General features: G+C 46.3%; 1 protein-coding gene across 2 annotated transcripts in view; it reads left to right on the forward strand.

Moving 5' to 3' along the window:
* Positions 1-18771, forward strand: part of LOC138853643 (uncharacterized) — a 452724-nt gene that overhangs the window by 32259 nt on the left and 401694 nt on the right. For both annotated transcript variants that reach the window (XM_070091647.1, XM_070091646.1), the window contains exon 2: positions 12739-13461. In XM_070091647.1, coding sequence (XP_069947748.1) covers positions 13164-13461 — 298 coding nt within the window. In that variant the 5' untranslated portion in view covers positions 12739-13163. The remainder of the gene's footprint in view (positions 1-12738; positions 13462-18771) is intronic.

Genomic DNA, 18771 nt, shown 5'->3' on the forward strand with positions numbered 1-18771 from the left:
CGGGGCACATACCCAAGATACAATAGACAATAGGCATTACCCTTCTGAACTGCATCACAGACTCGCTGGAACAGAAACTGCCATAATGAGTCTGTTGCTCTTTTGCAGCGTGCCGAGGATCTCCAAACCTATGCGAACAAACATGTAATTAATGATGTGGGAATTCACAATATTTTCCAACTTTCTGGGACTTCCTAAAGCTGGTAGTTGCACCTCCTTCCTCTCTGCTCAATTTATGATAAGTATCAGCCAATGTGGATACACGTGTAATCCCACACTACTTGCTTGACGTCTGCTCAGGCTTGCAAAGTAATTACATTTGGATGGTTTTGGTTGCCATCAAATCCGCATAGCTGGAGCGGTTCTCTTATTGCTTGACACTCAGCTGTCTCAAGGTTCCTCTTGATAACGTTGTTAACCTCTTCAATGCTTGTGATATTTTTCCTGAGATCTATGCCCAACAAGGTCATAGTACATGATTTAGAGTTCAGATACACTACCACAGATACACCTGTGTCTGGGGAGGGTATGCGAGGCATGGCGATGTACAACACCGTTATGAAGGGTCTGTGGGTCAAGGCACATGCCAAGGCAGGATTTGGGGAGTGCCATTAGAAAATCTCCAACATGAAGAACTCTCACTGCCAGGAAGTGAACTCTGTCAAAAGCCGGGTCACCACATGGACAAGAGCTGCTCCGGTACTATGCCGGCGAATCAGGCAGGAGCTCCGTCCTTCCCCGACACACTCTCAAGCATTGCTGATGCTATATTCTCCACTATTGGGCCATCCCAATGAGACTGTTTTTGATAGGGGAGCAGGAGTGGTTGCGGAGCCTGATGGAGCATCTCAGAGCCTGGCTCCATTAATGAATTTTGAATCGTAAACACCAACAATTTTTCCTGAGGTATTCAGGAAGACTCACTGCTACAAATTGACAGGATGCCACACATGAAGATGGGAATGCAAGGAGTGCTCTATGTGATGCCTTGCTGACACCAATACCTTCTGGTCTGGAAGTGTAGCTTGGTCCCGCTCCACATCTTCTAGAGTTGGGTTGAGTCCTTTTGTGAATATCGGCTTCAGGAGGTTGTATTCATGCATGGGGTTGTCATATGAGGGTGCACATCGTAGGAAATACGTTAGCCCGGGCAGACTCAAACATTTTGTGTGAAGGTACAAGACACCATGGGCGTCTAGACTGCCTTTTCGTTGTTCCATCTTCCTCAGGTTATCCAGTTTGCTCCTCTAGATTTGCGTCAATGGCATCAGTTCCTAGAGGTGCTCCAAGGACGCTATCTATGGGAGCAAAGGTTGACGCACTTAGTAGTATGGATCTCACTGCATCGATCACTTACTGGTTTGCTGAGATGATTTCGAATTAAGGATGAGTCCCATGGCCTGTCCCTGTGTCGTCACATGAGCAAGACCTGCTAGAAGGTACTCCTTTGTGCCTGTCAGTGTACCATTATCCAGGAACCAGATGCTGAGTTCACTGGTTAATCTGATAGTGGTTTTCCTAACAGTTATACCAGAATAGTCATGGGACGAGAGGATCTCCTTACTAAGCGCCTTCCGATGAAGTGATTTCATGCTCCCCTTTGATATATCTTTGATAAGTTTCGAGAGTTTTTCTACTTCCAGAGCCCATTTCTGGGCCAAGGTTGTTTGGTGGTCAGCAGTAACAACCTGGTCAACTAGGGTGTTACTGTTGGCAAGCCGTTGACACGCATATTCATCACAGACAGTTTGATCTAGCTGTTGGTGGAGATACTTGTTTGGTTTTCTCTTGAGGGTTTTTACAAGTGCCCCAGCAGTGTTTCTGATATCTTCTGGTAGGATGTTGAACACTCTGGGACCACGCTTGTCAATACAATGTTCTCTTGTTGTGCGCATTGCGCCACTTCCCTTCACTGGGTTTATTTTGCGCTTCCTCCCATATCTCTCCCTCCGGTATGTTGCTATGACAGTGTGCAGATGTGGGACCAAACAGTAGCGTCGACTCCTTGCTGTATCCAGCTGAAACAAAAGGGAAAAGACTAGAGAAATGTTCTTGGACGACTGTTAATTCAAAGTCTCTTTTCAGTAGATGAAATGCCTTGTTTAATTCTAGTTTTAATACAACATTGTCCTCAGGTAGATTACTGATATACGTCCTTGCCTCATGAAACCCTGCCTATCTGCCTTCACTTCCTTGAGCGATCCCTAAGTCAGCCTAGTTTGGTTGAAGTATCATGGCCGCTTCTGTACCAGTACTTTGGACAGCGTTAGTATTATCATTATTACGATGGTTGTTGTTTTTGCTCTTACTGTGAGGGTATTCAGGTTCGATCTGAGGAAGGGGATCTACAATTCAAATATGTATATATTACTCTACTCAATAAAAGGGTTTACTTTACAAAAGGTCACACCTTTACCACTGTTGTTAGTACTGCTGTGGCTGGTCACACCTTTACCACTGTTGTTAGTACTGCTGTGGCTGGTCACACCTTTACCACTGTTGTTAGTACTGCTGTGGCTGGTCACACCTTTACCACTGTTGTTAGTACTGCTGTGGCTGGTCACACCTTTACCACTGTTGTTAGTACTGCTGTGGCTGGTCACACCTTTACCACTGTTGTTAGTACTGCTGTGGCTGGTCACACCTTTACCACTGTTGTTAGTACTGCTGTGGCTGGTCACACCTTTACCACTGTTGTTAGTACTGCTGTGGCTGGTCACACCTTTACCACTGTTGTTAGTACTGCTGTGGCTGGTCACACCTTTACCACTGTTGTTAGTACTGCTGTGGCTGGTCACACCTTTACCACTGTTGTTAGTACTGCTGTGGCTGGTCACACCTTTACCACTGTTGTTAGTACTGCTGTGGCTGGTCACACCTTTACCACTGTTGTTAGTACTGCTGTGGCTGGTCACACCTTTACCACTGTTGTTAGTACTGCTGTGGCTGGTCACACCTTTACCACTGTTGTTAGTACTGCTGTGGCTGGTCACACCTTTACCACTGTTGTTAGTACTGCTGTGGCTGGTCACACCTTTACCACTGTTGTTAGTACTGCTGTGGCTGGTCACACCTTTACCACTGTTGTTAGTACTGCTGTGGCTGGTCACACCTTTACCACTGTTGTTAGTACTGCTGTGGCTGGTCACACCTTTACCACTGTTGTTAGTACTGCTGTGGCTGGTCACACCTTTACCACTGTTGTTAGTACTGCTGTGGCTGGTCACACCTTTACCACTGTTGTTAGTACTGCTGTGGCTGGTCACACCTTTACCACTGTTGTTAGTACTGCTGTGGCTGGTCACACCTTTACCACTGTTGTTAGTACTGCTGTGGCTGGTCACACCTTTACCACTGTTGTTAGTACTGCTGTGGCTGGTCACACCTTTACCACTGTTGTTAGTACTGCTGTGGCTGGTCACACCTTTACCACTGTTGTTAGTACTGCTGTGGCTGGTCACACCTTTACCACTGTTGTTAGTACTGCTGTGGCTGGTCACACCTTTACCACTGTTGTTAGTACTGCTGTGGCTGGTCACACCTTTACCACTGTTGTTAGTACTGCTGTGGCTGGTCACACCTTTACCACTGTTGTTAGTACTGCTGTGGCTGGTCACACCTTTACCACTGTTGTTAGTACTGCTGTGGCTGGTCACACCTTTACCACTGTTGTTAGTACTGCTGTGGCTGGTCACACCTTTACCACTGTTGTTAGTACTGCTGTGGCTGGTCACACCTTTACCACTGTTGTTAGTACTGCTGTGGCTGGTCACACCTTTACCACTGTTGTTAGTACTGCTGTGGCTGGTCACACCTTTACCATTGTTGTTAGTACTGCTGTGGCTGGTCACACCTTTACCACTGTTGTTAGTACTGCTGTGGCTGGTCACACCTTTACCACTGTTGTTAGTACTGCTGTGGCTGGTCACACCTTTACCACTGTTGTTAGTACTGCTGTGGCTGGTCACACCTTTACCACTGCTGTTAGTACTGCTGTGGCTGGTCACACCTTTACCACTGTTGTTAGTACTGCTGTGGTTGGTCACACCTTTACCACTGCTGTTAGTACTGCTGTGGTTGGTCACACCTTTACCACTGTTGTTAGTACTGTTGTGGCTGGTCACACCTTTACCACTGCTGTTAGTACTGCTATGGCTGGTCACACCTTTACCACTGCTGTTAGTACTGCTGTGACTGGTCACACCTTTACCACTGTTGTTAGTACTGCTGTGGTTGGTCACACCTTTACCACTGCTGTTAGTACTGCTGTGGTTGGTCACACCTTTACCACTGTTGTTAGTACTGCTGTGGCTGGTCACACCTTTACCACTGTTGTTAGTACTGCTGTGGCTGGTCACACCTTTACCACTGTTGTTAGTACTGCTGGTCACACCTTTACCACTGTTGTTAGTACTGCTGTGGCTGGTCACACCTTTACCACTGTTGTTAGTACTGCTGTGGCTGGTCACACCTTTACCACTGTTGTTAGTACTGCTGTGGCTGGTCACACCTTTACCACTGTTGTTAGTACTGCTGTGGCTGGTCACACCTTTACCACTGTTGTTAGTACTGCTGTGGCTGGTCACACCTTTACCACTGTTGTTAGTACTGCTGTGGCTGGTCACACCTTTACCACTGTTGTTAGTACTGCTGTGGCTGGTCACACCTTTACCACTGTTGTTAGTAGTCACACCTTTACCACTGTTGTTAGTACTGCTGTGGCTGGGTCACACCTTTACCACTGTTGTTAGTACTGCTGTGGCTGGTCACACCTTTACCACTGTTGTTAGTACTGCTGTGGCTGGTCACACCTTTACCACTGTTGTTAGTACTGCTGTGGCTGGTCACACCTTTACCACTGTTGTTAGTACTGCTGTGGCTGGTCACACCTTTACCACTGTTGTTAGTACACCTTTACCACTGTTGTTAGTACTGCTGTGGCTGGTCTGTTGTTAGTACACCTTTACCACTGTTGTTAGTACTGATGTGGCTGGTCACACCTTTACCACTGTTGTTAGTACTGCTGTGGCTGGTCACACCTTTACCACTGTTGTTAGTACTGCTGTGGCTGGTCACACCTTTACCACTGTTGTTAGTACTGCTGTGGCTGGTCACACCTTTACCACTGTTGTTAGTACTGCTGTGGCTGGTCACACCTTTACCACTGTTGTTAGTACTGCTGTGGCTGGTCACACCTTTACCACTGTTGTTAGTACTGCTGTGGCTGGTCACACCTTTACCACTGTTGTTAGTACTGCTGTGGCTGGTCACACCTTTACCACTGTTGTTAGTACTGCTGTGGCTGGTCACTGGTCACACCTTTACCACTGTTGTTAGTACTGCTGTGGCTGGTCACACCTTTACCACTGTTGTTAGTACTGCTGTGGCTGGTCACACCTTTACCACTGTTGTTAGTACTGCTGTGGCTGGTCACACCTTTACCACTGTTGTTAGTACTGCTGTGGCTGGTCACACCTTTACCACTGTTGTTAGTACTGCTGTGGCTGGTCACACCTTTACCACTGTTGTTAGTACTGCTGTGGCTGGTCACACCTTTCTGGTCACACCTTTACCACTTGTTAGTACTGCTGTGGCTGGTCACACCTTTACCACTGTTGTTAGTACTGCTGTGGCTGGTCACACCTTTACCACTGTTGTTAGTACTGCTGTGGCTGGTCACACCTTTACCACTGTTGTTAGTACTGCTGTGGCTGGTCACACCTTTACCACTGTTGTTAGTACTGCTGTGGCTGGTCACACCTTTACCACTGTTGTTAGTACTGCTGTGGCTGGTCACACCTTTACCACTGTTGTTAGTACTGCTGTGGCTGGTCACACCTTTACCACTGTTGTTAGTACTGCTGTGGCTGGTCACACCTTTACCACTGTTGTTAGTACTGCTGTGGCTGGTCACACCTTTACCACTGTTGTTAGTACTGCTGTGGCTGGTCACACCTTTACCACTGTTGTTAGTACTGCTGTGGCTGGTCACACCTTTACCACTGTTGTTAGTACTGCTGTGGCTGGTCACACCTTTACCACTGTTGTTAGTACTGCTGTGGCTGGTCACACCTTTACCACTGTTGTTAGTACTGCTGTGGCTGGTCACACCTTTACCACTGTTGTTAGTACTGCTGTGGCTGGCCACACCTTTACCACTGTTGTTAGCACTGCTGTGGCTGGTCACACCTTTACCACTGTTGTTAGTACTGCTGTGGCTGGCCACACCTTTACCACTGTTGTTAGTACTGCTGTAGCTGGTCACACCTTTACCACTGTTGTTAGTACTGCTGTGGTTGGTCACACCTTTACCACTGCTGTTAGTACTGCTGTGGCTGGTCACACCTTTACCACTGTTGTTAGTACTGCTGTGGCTGGTCACGCCTTTACCACTGTTGTTAGTACTGCTGTGGCTGGTCACACCTTTACCACTGTTGTTAGTACTGCTGTGGCTGGTCACACCTTTACCACTGTTGTTAGTACTGCTATGGCTGGTCACACCTTTACCACTGTTGTTAGTACTGTCACACCTTTACTACTGTGGCTGGTCACACCTTTACCACTGTTGTTAGTACTGCTGTGGCTGGTCACACCTTTACCACTGTTGTTAGTACTGCTGTGGCTGGTCACACCTTTACCACTGTTGTTAGTACTGCTGTGGCTGGTCACACCTTTACCACTGTTGTTAGTACTGCTGTGGCTGGTCACACCTTTACCACTGTTGTTAGTACTGCTGTGGCTGGTCACACCTTTACCACTGTTGTTAGTACTGCTGTGGCTGGTCACACCTTTACCACTGTTGTTAGTACTGCTGTGGCTGGTCACACCTTTACCACTGTTGTTAGTACTGCTGTGGCTGGTCACACCTTTACCACTGTTGTTAGTACTGCTGTGGCTGGTCACACCTTTACCACTGTTGTTAGTACTGCTGTGGCTGGTCACACCTTTACCACTGTTGTTAGTACTGCTGTGGCTGGTCACACCTTTACCACTGTTGTTAGTACTGCTGTGGCTGGTCACACCTTTACCACTGTTGTTAGTACTGCTGTGGCTGGTCACACCTTTACCACTGTTGTTAGTACTGCTGTGGCTGGTCACACCTTTACCACTGTTGTTAGTACTGCTGTGGCTGGTCACACCTTTACCACTGTTGTTAGTACTGCTGTGGCTGGTCACACCTTTACCACTGTTGTTAGTACTGCTGTGGCTGGTCACACCTTTACCACTGTTGTTAGTACTGCTGTGGCTGGTCACACCTTTACCACTGTTGTTAGTACTGCTGTGGCTGGTCACACCTTTACCACTGTTGTTAGTACTGCTGTGGCTGGTCACACCTTTACCACTGTTGTTAGTACTGCTGTAGTACTGCTGTGGTTGGTCACACCTTTACCACTGTTGTTAGTACTGCTGTGGCTGGTCACACCTTTACCACTGTTGTTAGTACTGCTGTGGCTGGTCACACCTTTACCACTGTTGTTAGTACTGCTGTGGCTGGTCACACCTTTACCACTGTTGTTAGTACTGCTGTGGCTGGTCACACCTTTACCACTGTTGTTAGTACTGCTGTGGCTGGTCACACCTTTACCACTGTTGTTAGTACTGCTGTGGTTGGTCACACCTTTACCACTGTTGTTAGTACTGCTGTGGCTGGTCACACCTTTACCACTGTTGTTAGTACTGCTGTGGCTGGTCACGCCTTTACCACTGTTGTTAGTACTGCTGTGGCTGGTCACACCTTTACCACTGTTGTTAGTACTGCTGTGGCTGGTCACACCTTTACCACTGTTGTTAGTACTGCTGTGGCTGGTCACACCTTTACCACTGTTGTTAGTACTGCTGTGGCTGGTCACACCTTTACCACTGTTGTTAGTACTGCTGTGGCTGGTCACACCTTTACCACTGTTGTTAGTACTGCTGTGGCTGGCCACACCTTTACCACTGTTGTTAGTACTGCTGTGGTTGGTCACACCTTTACCACTGTTTTTAGTACTGCTGTGTCTGGTCACACCTTTACCACTGTTGTTAGTACTGCTGTGGTTGGTCACACCTTTACCACTGTTGTTAGTACTGCTGTGGTTGGTCACACCTTTACCACTGTTGTTAGTACTGCTGTGGCTGGTCACACGTTTACCACTGTTGTTAGTACTGCTGTGGCTGGTCACACGTTTACCACTGTTCTAAGTACTGCTGTGATTAGTCACACCTTTACCACTGTTGTTAGTACTGCTGTGGCTGGTCACACCTTTACCACTGTTGTTAGTACTGCTGTGGTTGGTCACACCTTTACCACTGTTGTTAGTACTGCTGTGGTTGGTCACACCTTTACCACTGTTGTTAGTACTGCTGTGGCTGGTCACACCTTTACCACTGTTGTTAGTACTGCTGTGGTTGGTCACACCTTTACCACTGTTGTTAGTACTGCTGTGGCTGGTCACACCTTTACCACTGTTGTTAGTACTGCTGTGGCTGGTCACACCTTTACCACTGTTGTTAGTACTGCTGTGGTTGGTCACACCTTTACCACTGTTGTTAGTACTGCTGTGGCTGGTCACACCTTTACCACTGTTGTTAGTACTGCTGTGGTTGGTCACACCTTTACCACTGTTGTTAGTACTGCTGTGGCTGGTCACACCTTTACCACTGTTGTTAGTACTGCTGTGGCTGGTCACACCTTTACCACTGTTGTTAGTACTGCTGTGGCTGGTCACACCTTTACCACTGTTGTTAGTACTGCTGTGGCTGGTCACACCTTTACCACTGTTGTTAGTACTGCTGTGGCTGGTCACACCTTTACCACTGTTGTTAGTACTGCTGTGGCTGGTCACACCTTTACCACTGTTGTTAGTACTGCTGTGGCTGGTCACACCTTTACCACTGTTGTTAGTACTGCTGTGGCTGGTCACACCTTTACCACTGTTGTTAGTACTGCTGTGGCTGGTCACACCTTTACCACTGTTGTTAGTACTGCTGTGGCTGGTCACACCTTTACCACTGTTGTTAGTACTGCTGTGGCTGGTCACACCTTTACCACTGTTGTTAGTACTGCTGTGGCTGGTCACACCTTTACCACTGTTGTTAGTACTGCTGTGGCTGGTCACACCTTTACCACTGTTGTTAGTACTGCTGTGGCTGGTCACACCTTTACCACTGTTGTTAGTACTGCTGTGGCTGGTCACACCTTTACCACTGTTGTTAGTACTGCTGTGGCTGGTCACACCTTTACCACTGTTGTTAGTACTGCTGTGGCTGGTCACACCTTTACCACTGTTGTTAGTACTGCTGTGGCTGGTCACACCTTTACCACTGTTGTTAGTACTGCTGTGGCTGGTCACACCTTTACCACTGTTGTTAGTACTGCTGTGGCTGGTCACACCTTTACCACTGTTGTTAGTACTGCTGTGGCTGGTACCACTGTTGTTAGTACCTGTGGCTGGTCACACCTTTACCACTGTTGTTAGTACTGCTGTGGCTGGTCACACCTTTACCACTGTTGTTAGTACTGCTGTGGCTGGTCACACCTTTACCACTGTTGTTAGTACTGCTGTGGCTGGTCACACCTTTACCACTGTTGTTAGTACTGCTGTGGCTGGTCACACCTTTACCACTGTTGTTAGTACTGCTGTGGCTGGTCACACCTTTACCACTGTTGTTAGTACTGCTGTGGCTGGTCACACCTTTACCACTGTTGTTAGTACTGCTGTGGCTGGTCACACCTTTACCACTGTTGTTAGTACTGCTGTGGCTGGTCACACCTTTACCACTGTTGTTAGTACTGCTGTGGCTGGTCACACCTTTACCACTGTTGTTAGTACTGCTGTGGCTGGTCACACCTTTACCACTGTTGTTAGTACTGCTGTGGCTGGTCACACCTTTACCACTGTTGTTAGTACTGCTGTGGCTGGTCACACCTTTACCACTGTTGTTAGTACTGCTGTGGCTGGTCACACCTTTACCACTGTTGTTAGTACTGCTGTGGCTGGTCACACCTTTACCACTGTTGTTAGTACTGCTGTGGTTGGTCACACCTTTACCACTGTTGTTAGTACTGCTGTGGTTTGCTATCAACTGAACTCCTGCAGGCAACTAACTTGTAAACATACGGTGACTATCATGATCAGCTGATATATGTAAATATACGGTGATGCGTAATGGACGTATATGGCCAGATAAGGACGAACAGTTCTGAAAAGTCGTCTTGATAACTGAAACTGACGATTAAAATTCTCATAAGACGTGAGGAACCTGTCACTGTTTAAATCATTTTGTTGGAACGTTTCCAAGGATGATTATGTCTAATTACATGTCAATGTGTAATTATGACGTCATCGCAGCAGCGAGGTCGACAAAATTATGAAAAATATATTAGAATATGTTCATTGCATTTTTTACATGTGAAATACCATTTTTACGTAAAATTTTAAACATTGTTAAGAGTAAGGTGTTAAGACGGTGTCTTCCCTGGCCTCCCTCACCAATACTCTGGTATACAACATTAATACTGGAAGAGATGTATATCTCTCGTATATATAGTGACAGTTTACTTTAATAACTATTTAAAGGGTTGAAGTATTCTTGACTGGTGGTGAACATGTGATATGGAGTCTTAATGACCCATTAAGTAGCTGACAATTTTTAATATCAATCACCAAGGTCGCTATGGTGACGGAGTGATAGTTTAACCTGTCTGTAGAGTTCTGTCTCCTGTCTGTCACTGAACAGCCTCTGCCGTCTAGGTCTTATGAATAAATCTACTTCATTGTTTGAAGTGATTTTTAAATTTCTTCAGGTTTATTTAGAGTAGCTTCTAGCAGGAATGTTGAGGATGTTGCAGTAAACAAAACTGACTTGAAACGTTATAATGTCACAGGACTTTGTGGATCATGTGGATTTTCAGGCTACAAGAATCGAGTTTGTTTATAATGTAGATGACATATAGTTCTTCACGGATGTATTCTAAAAATATTCACAATTTCACTATATGTGTTTTTTTTTTCTTTTTTTTATTTTTTTTTACGAGTTTACGTATTTTCCGTGAAAGTGACCTTAATGCGCAGTGTTTGCGAGAAGAAAAATTAAGTGTGGGGCTTCAGGGAACATTGTCAACTGTGATGTTTAATAATTGAAAGATATATGGTAAATTAAGACCACAGTCATGCTACATGGAATTTTTTGAGCCGATTTGCGTGAATTTTTCAAGGTATCCTCCTCATGGAAATATAAACACATATGCAGTATAATGTGATCCTTTATTGACAAGGGAAGACTCAGGGATAGACTCAGAAGTGTCCTTGTTTGCAGATGATGCGAAGTTAATGAGAAGAATCAAATCGGATGAGGATCAGGCAGGACTACAAAGAGACCTGGACAGGCTACAAGCCTGGTCCAGCAACTGGCTCCTTGAATTTAACCTTGCCAAATGCAAAGTCTTGAAGATTGGGGAAGGGCAAAGAAGACCGCAGACACAATATAGTTTAGATGGCCAAAGACTGCAAACCTCACTCAAGGAAAAAGATCTGGGGGTGAGCATAACACCGAGCATATCTCCTGAGGCGCACATCAATCAGATAACTGCTGCAGCATACGGGCGCCTGGCAAACCTACGGATAGCGTTCTTATACCTCAGTAAGGATTCGTTTAAGACTCTGTATACAATCTACGTCAGGCCCATACTGGAGTATGCAGCACCAGTTTGGAATCCACACCTAGTCAAGCACGTCAAGAAATTAGAGAAAGTGCAAAGGTTTGCAACAAGACTAGTCCCAGAGCTACGGGGATTGTCCTACGAAGAAAGGTTGAGGGAAATCGGCCTGACGACACTGGAGGACAGAAGGGTCAGGGGAGACATGATAACGACATATAAAATACTGCGCGGAATAGACAAGGTGGACAAAGACGGGATGTTCCAGAGAAGGGACACAGACACAAGAGGTCACAATTGGAAGTTGAAGACTCAGATGAATCAAAGGGTTGTTAGGAAGTATTTCTTCAGTCATAGAGTAGTCAGGCCGTGGAATAGCCTAGAAAGTGAAGTGGTGGAGGCGGGAACCATACATAGTTTTAAGGCGAGGTATGATAAAGCTCATGGAGCAGGGAGAGAGAGGACCTAGTAGCAATAAGTGAAGAGGCGGGGCCAGGAGCTATGACTCGACCCCTGCAACCACAAATAGGTGAGTACAAATATGTGAGTACACACACACATACACACACACACACACACACACACATACACACACACACACACACACACACACACACACACACACACACACACACACACACACACACACACACACACACACACACACACACACACATACACACACACACACACACACACACACACACACACACACATACACACATACATACACACATACACACACACACACACACACACATACACACACACACACACACACACACACACACACACAATTACACATCAAGGTAGGTTCCTTGATGCTGGTCAAGGGCTCTTGGTTCAGTTTCCTGAATGGAGACTCAATACCTTCCATCCCTCGCCCCAGGCGCTGTATAATTTCTACGGGTTTAGCGCTCTCTCTTGATAATAAGACACACACTGGTGTTGGACTGGGCAGTGATAATGAACACAGGTAAACTACGTCAGGGTAAAACTACTCACACAGATGACGTTAGTTTTATTAATGATATTAATACAGTGAGATCATTTAAGTTGTCTGGGATCATAATTAATGGATCTAATTTTGTTTTTTCTAGGGAATATATGTGACACAAAGTTGTGATTAATATAATAAAGGTCAGTTCAACTGGAAGATAAATAAACTTAGTGTTGTGTTGGATAATAAAGTGCAAGTAAATCAGTAATAATACTCTTAATGCTGAAAATTATATTATTAGTTGATTGATTTACTGGTGTCATGAAATATTAATAAATAAAACCTGTTTAGAAAAGTGCTGATTTTCAGAGAAAAATTTAAAACTTGGGTGAGTGAGTGCTATGTGTAGCGTGTGGGTGCTATGTGTAGCGTGTGGGTGCTATGTGTAGCGTGTGGGTGCTATGTGTAGCGTGTGGGTGCTATGTGTAGCGTGTGGGTGCTATGTGTAGCGTGTGGGTGGTAGAGGCGAGGCTCAGCACGCCTCAGTAAACACTGTCTTAGCTCAGCATCCCAGTTCTGCCTAACATGGCTGACTGTGGCCACAACCTGGCCCTCGAGGTGGACAGGCAAGACTCCATGGACCGTCTGGACCTGGTCCACCAGAACAGGAATGGCCGAGCTGTGTCTCCATGCGATGAGTTGCCTCCTAGGTCTCCCAGCCCACGTTACAGACGCTACTCTGACTCCACGCCCACACGCACCCCATCACCCATGCCCATGGGCGAGGGGTACGACGAGCTCCATGCTACAGGTGTGAGGAAGACCAAGTCTGTGTCCTTCCACTCACACACTAACTGGAAGAGTGACAGGAAGATTCAAAGCGGTGAGTGTTACATCTAAATTAGTCATAGTCCTTTCAAAATTATAGGTTTAAGCACTGTTTCCCATAATACATATATATATATATATATATATATATATATATATATATATATATATATATATATATATATATATATATATATATATATATATATATATATATATATATATATATATATATATATATATATATATATATATATATATATATATATATATATATATATATATATAGTTTAGAATACTGGAAGATTGCATTTGAGGTTTCTAAAGAGTAGTTTAGCTACATGTAAGAGAAGATGCAGTGAGTCGGTGTGTTGTGTTAACTGCAAGATGGCCCACTCATTCTCTCTGCTTCATTAAGAACAACTTAAAAACTGTGCCAGTGTTTAACTGTATCCTTGACTCCAGGTCACACTGTGTGGTACAACTGTGTCCTTGACTCCAGGTCACACTGCGTGTACAGCGCTGTTCTTAATTCCAGGTCACACTGTGTCCAACTGTGTCCTTAACTCCAGGTCACACTGTATGTACAGCGGTGTTCTTAACTCCAGGTCACAATGTGTACAACTGTGTCCTTGACTCCAGGTCATAATGTGTGTGGCGCAAGTGTGTCCTTGACTCCGGGTCACACTGTGTGTGATACAGCACCTGGTACACTTCACCGCACATAGGGTATGTGCTGATACTTATAAAGGGGGTCTGAACCAAGGAATTGTATGTACATTCTTTCCCGGATCAATGATGATTACCGCCCATTCCCAGACGTTTTCTGATGAATCCACTACTACTACAACTACTAATACTGTTACTACTATTACATCTACTATTACTACTACTACTATTACTTCTGTGATTTTAAGTATAAATTTCTTTCGGTGGCTGGGTGATCCGAGAAAAGTAACAATGTTTACCACAGGCGGGGTCTCCACTGCTTCAGTGCACACATAAGGAAGAGTGGAGATGGTTATCAAGTTCCATCGCAGGATAATATAAAAATATGTATAAGTGCATGTGTGTGTGTTTTGAATGTGTGTATGTCCACTTTCATATGTATACTTATGCATATGTATGTGTTCACACACAAACACTCTCTCCCACTCTCACACTCTTACTGTCACACTCTACCACTCTCTCACTCTCTCTCTCTTACTGTCTCACTCTCCCACTCTCTGCTACTGTCTCACTCTCCCACTCTCACACTCCCTCTTGCTGTCTCACTCTCCCACTTTCACTGTCAGACACTCCCACTTTCTCTCCCTCTCCCTCTACCCCCCTTCCCACTCTCTCTCCACGTCTCCATCACTCTCCCTGTCCTCCTCCCTCCTTCTCCCCATCTCTCTCCTCCTTACAACTCCCCCAACCCCCCCACACACAGACAACACACACACGCACTACAAAACCTAACCCATTAAAAATATGGTGGCTTAGAGGGGAAGTCGAAGGCTCAGGGGATCAGAGGAAGTTGGTCCTGGTAAGGAAGAATGGATGGAAGTGCTATGTAACTATGTAACTCTTCAAGAAACTCAGGACTACAAATTCGGTATGCTCTTAGGAAAAACCCGATGAGTTTCTTGACGAGGAATGTTCATATGATAAGGACCTGCCTCGTATGGGCCAGTAGGCCTTCTGCAGTGTTCCTACATTCTTATGTTCTTATGTAAAAGGATGTAACAAGAGTGGGAGAGCTAACTAGGTGAGCCTTCGGTGAAAATGGAGAAGAGGATGGCGGGAGAGAAGAAGAAATGTGAGTCACAAGCTGAAGCCACAGAAGGCAGTACCTCGGGGGTTCCAGAACCCACGAATAGCACTTTAGGGGATGTAGAACCAACAACCAGCACTTCAGGGGACGTAGAACCCACAAACAGCACTGCAGGGGATGTAGAACCTAAAAACAGGACTTCAGGGGATGTAGAACCTGCAAACAGCACTTCAGGGGATGAATGACTCACAAACACTGGAAGCAGAGAAGAAGAAATGAGAGTCACAAGCTAAAGCCGCAGAAGCCAGTACCTCTGGGGTTCCAGAACCTACAAGCAGTACTTCAGGGGATGTAGAACCCACAACCAACACTTTAGGAGATGTAGAACCCACAAACGGCATTTCAGGGGATGTAGAACCTACAAACAGCACTTCAGGGGAAGTAGAACCTACAAGCAGCACTTCAAGGGATGTAGAACCTACAAACAACACTTCAGGGGATGTAGAACCCGCAAACACAGGGGGCAGAGAATAAGAAATGAGAGTTACGAGCTGAAGCCGCAGAAGCCAGTACCTCGGGGGTTCCAGAACCCACAAGCAGCTCTTCAGGGGACGTAGAACCCACAAACAGCACTTCAGGGGATGTAGAACCTGGAAACAGCACTTCAGGTGATGTGGAACCCCCAAACACCACTTTAGGGTATGTAGAACCTACAAGAAGCACTTAAGGGGATGTAGAACCTACAAGAAGCACTTAAGGGGATGTAGAACCTACAAGCAGCACTTCAGGGGATGTAGAACCTACAAGCAGCACTTCAGGGGATATAGAACCTACAAGCAGCACTTCAGGGGGTGTAGAACTCACAAGCAGCACTTCAGGGGGTGTAGAACTTACAAGCAGCACTTCAGGGGATAAAGAACCTACAAGCAGCACTTCAGGGGATGTAGAACTCACAAGCAGCACTTCAGGGGGTGTAGAACTCACAAGCAGCACTTCAGGGGATGTAGAACTTACAAGCAGCACTTCAGGGGGTGTAGAACTCACAAGCAGCACTTCAGGGGGTGTAGAACTCACAAGCAGCACTTCAGGGGGTGTAGAACTCACAAGCAGCACTTCAGGGGATGTAGAACTTACAAGCAGCACTTCAGGGGATAAAGAACCTACAAGCAGCACTTCAGGGGATGTAGAACTTACAAGCAGCACTTCAGGGGGTGTAGAACTCACAAGCAGCACTTCAGGGGATGTAGAACTCACAAGCAGCACTTCAGGGGGTGTAGAACTCACAAGCAGCACTTCAGGGGGTGTAGAACTCACAAGCAGCACTTCAGGGGATAAAGAACCTACAAGCAGCACTTCAGGGGATGTAGAACTTACAAGCAGCACTTCAGGGGATGTAGAACTCACAAGCAGCACTTCAGGGGATGTAGAACTTACAAGCAGCACTTCAGGGGATAAAGAACCTACAAGCAGCACTTCAGGGGATAAAGAACCTACAAGCAGCACTTCAGGGGATGTAGAACTTACAAGCAGCACTTCAGGGGATGTAGAACTTACAAGCAGCACTTCAGGGGATGTAGAACTTACAAGCAGCACTTCAGGGGATGTAGAACCTACAAGCAGCACTTCAGGGGGTGTAGAACTTACAAGCAGCACTTCAGGGGATGTAGAACTTACAAGCAGCACTTCAGGGGATGTAGAACCTACAAGCAGCACTTCAGGGGGTGTAGAACTTACAAGCAGCACTTCAGGGGGTGTAGAACTTACAAGCAGCACTTCAGGGGATGTAGAACCTACAAGCAGCACTTCAGGGGATGTAGAACTTACAATCAGCACTTCAGGGGATGTAGAACTTACAAGCAGCACTTCAGGGGATGTAGAACTTACAAGCAGCACTTCAGGGGATGTAGAACTCACAAGCAGCACTTCAGGGGATGTAGAACGTACAAGCAGCACTTCAGGGGATAAAGAACCTACAAGCAGCACTTCAGGGGATGTAGAACTTACAAGCAGCACTTCAGGGGATAAAGAACCTACAAGCAGCACTTCAGGGGATAAAGAACCTACAAGCAGCACTTCAGGGGATGTAGAACGTACAAGCAGCACTTCAGGGGATAAAGAACCTACAAGCAGCACTTCAGGGGGTGTAGAACTTACAAGCAGCACTTCAGGGGGTGTAGAACTTACAAGCAGCACTTCAGGGGGTGTAGAAATTACAAGCAGCACTTCAGGGGATGTAGAACTTACAAGCAGCACTTCAGGGGGTGTAGAACTTACAAGCAGCACTTCAGGGGGTGTAGAACCTACAAGCAGCACTTCAGGGGATGTAGAACCTACAAGCAGCACTTCAGGGGATGTAGAACCTACAAGCAGCACTTCAGGGGGTGTAGAACTTACAAGCAGCACTTCAGGGGATGTAGAACTTACAAGCAGCACTTCAGGGGATGTAGAACCTACAAGCAGCACTTCAGGGGATGTAGAACCTACAAGCAGCACTTCAGGGGGTGTAGAACTTACAAGCAGCACTTCAGGGGGTGTAGAACTTACAAGCAGCACTTCAGGGGGTGTAGAACCTACAAGCAGCACTTCAGGGGATGTAGAACCTACAAGCAGCACTTCAGGGGATGTAGAACCTACAAGCAGCACTTCAGGGGGTGTAGAACTTACAAGCAGCACTTCAGGGGATGTAGAACTTACAAGCAGCACTTCAGGGGATGTAGAACCTACAAGCAGCACTTCAGGGGGTGTAGAACTTACAAGCAGCACTTCAGGGGGTGTAGAACTTACAAGCAGCACTTCAGGGGATGTAGAACCTACAAGCAGCACTTCAGGGGATGTAGAACTTACAAGCAGCACTTCAGGGGGTGTAGAACTTACAATCAGCACTTCAGGGGATGTAGAACTTACAATCAGCACTTCAGGGGATGTAGAACTTACAAGCAGCACTTCAGGGGATGTAGAACTTACAAGCAGCACTTCAGGGGGTGTAGAACTTACAAGCAGCACTTCAGGGGATGTAGAACTCACAAGCAGCACTTCAGGGGACGTAGAACGTACAAGCAGCACTTCAGGGGATAAAGAACCTACAAGCAGCACTTCAGGGGGTGTAGAACTTACAAGCAGCACTTCAGGGGGTGTAGAACTTACAAGCAGCACTTCAGGGGGTGTAGAAATTACAAGCAGCACTTCAGGGGATGTAGAACTTACAAGCAGCACTTCAGGGGGTGTAGAACTTACAAGCAGCACTTCAGGGGGTGTAGAACTTACAAGCAGCACTTCAGGGGGTGTAGAACCTACAAGCAGCACTTCAGGGGATGTAGAACCTACAAGCAGCACTTCAGGGGGTGTAGAACCTACAAGCAGCACTTCAGGGGATGTAGAACCTACAAGCAGCACTTCAGGGGATGTAGAACCTACAAGCAGCACTTCAGGGGATGTAGAACCTACAAGCAGCACTTCATGGGATGTAGAACTTACAAGCAGCACTTCAGGGGGTGTAGAACTTACAAGCAGCACTTCAGGGGGTGTAGAACCTACAAGCAGCACTTCAGGGGATGTAGAACCTACAAGCAGCACTTCAGGGGGTGTAGAACTCACAAGCAGCACTTCAGG

The sequence above is a fragment of the Cherax quadricarinatus genome, chromosome 36, assembly GCF_038502225.1.
Source record: "Cherax quadricarinatus isolate ZL_2023a chromosome 36, ASM3850222v1, whole genome shotgun sequence".
Classification (NCBI taxonomy): domain Eukaryota; kingdom Metazoa; phylum Arthropoda; class Malacostraca; order Decapoda; family Parastacidae; genus Cherax; species Cherax quadricarinatus.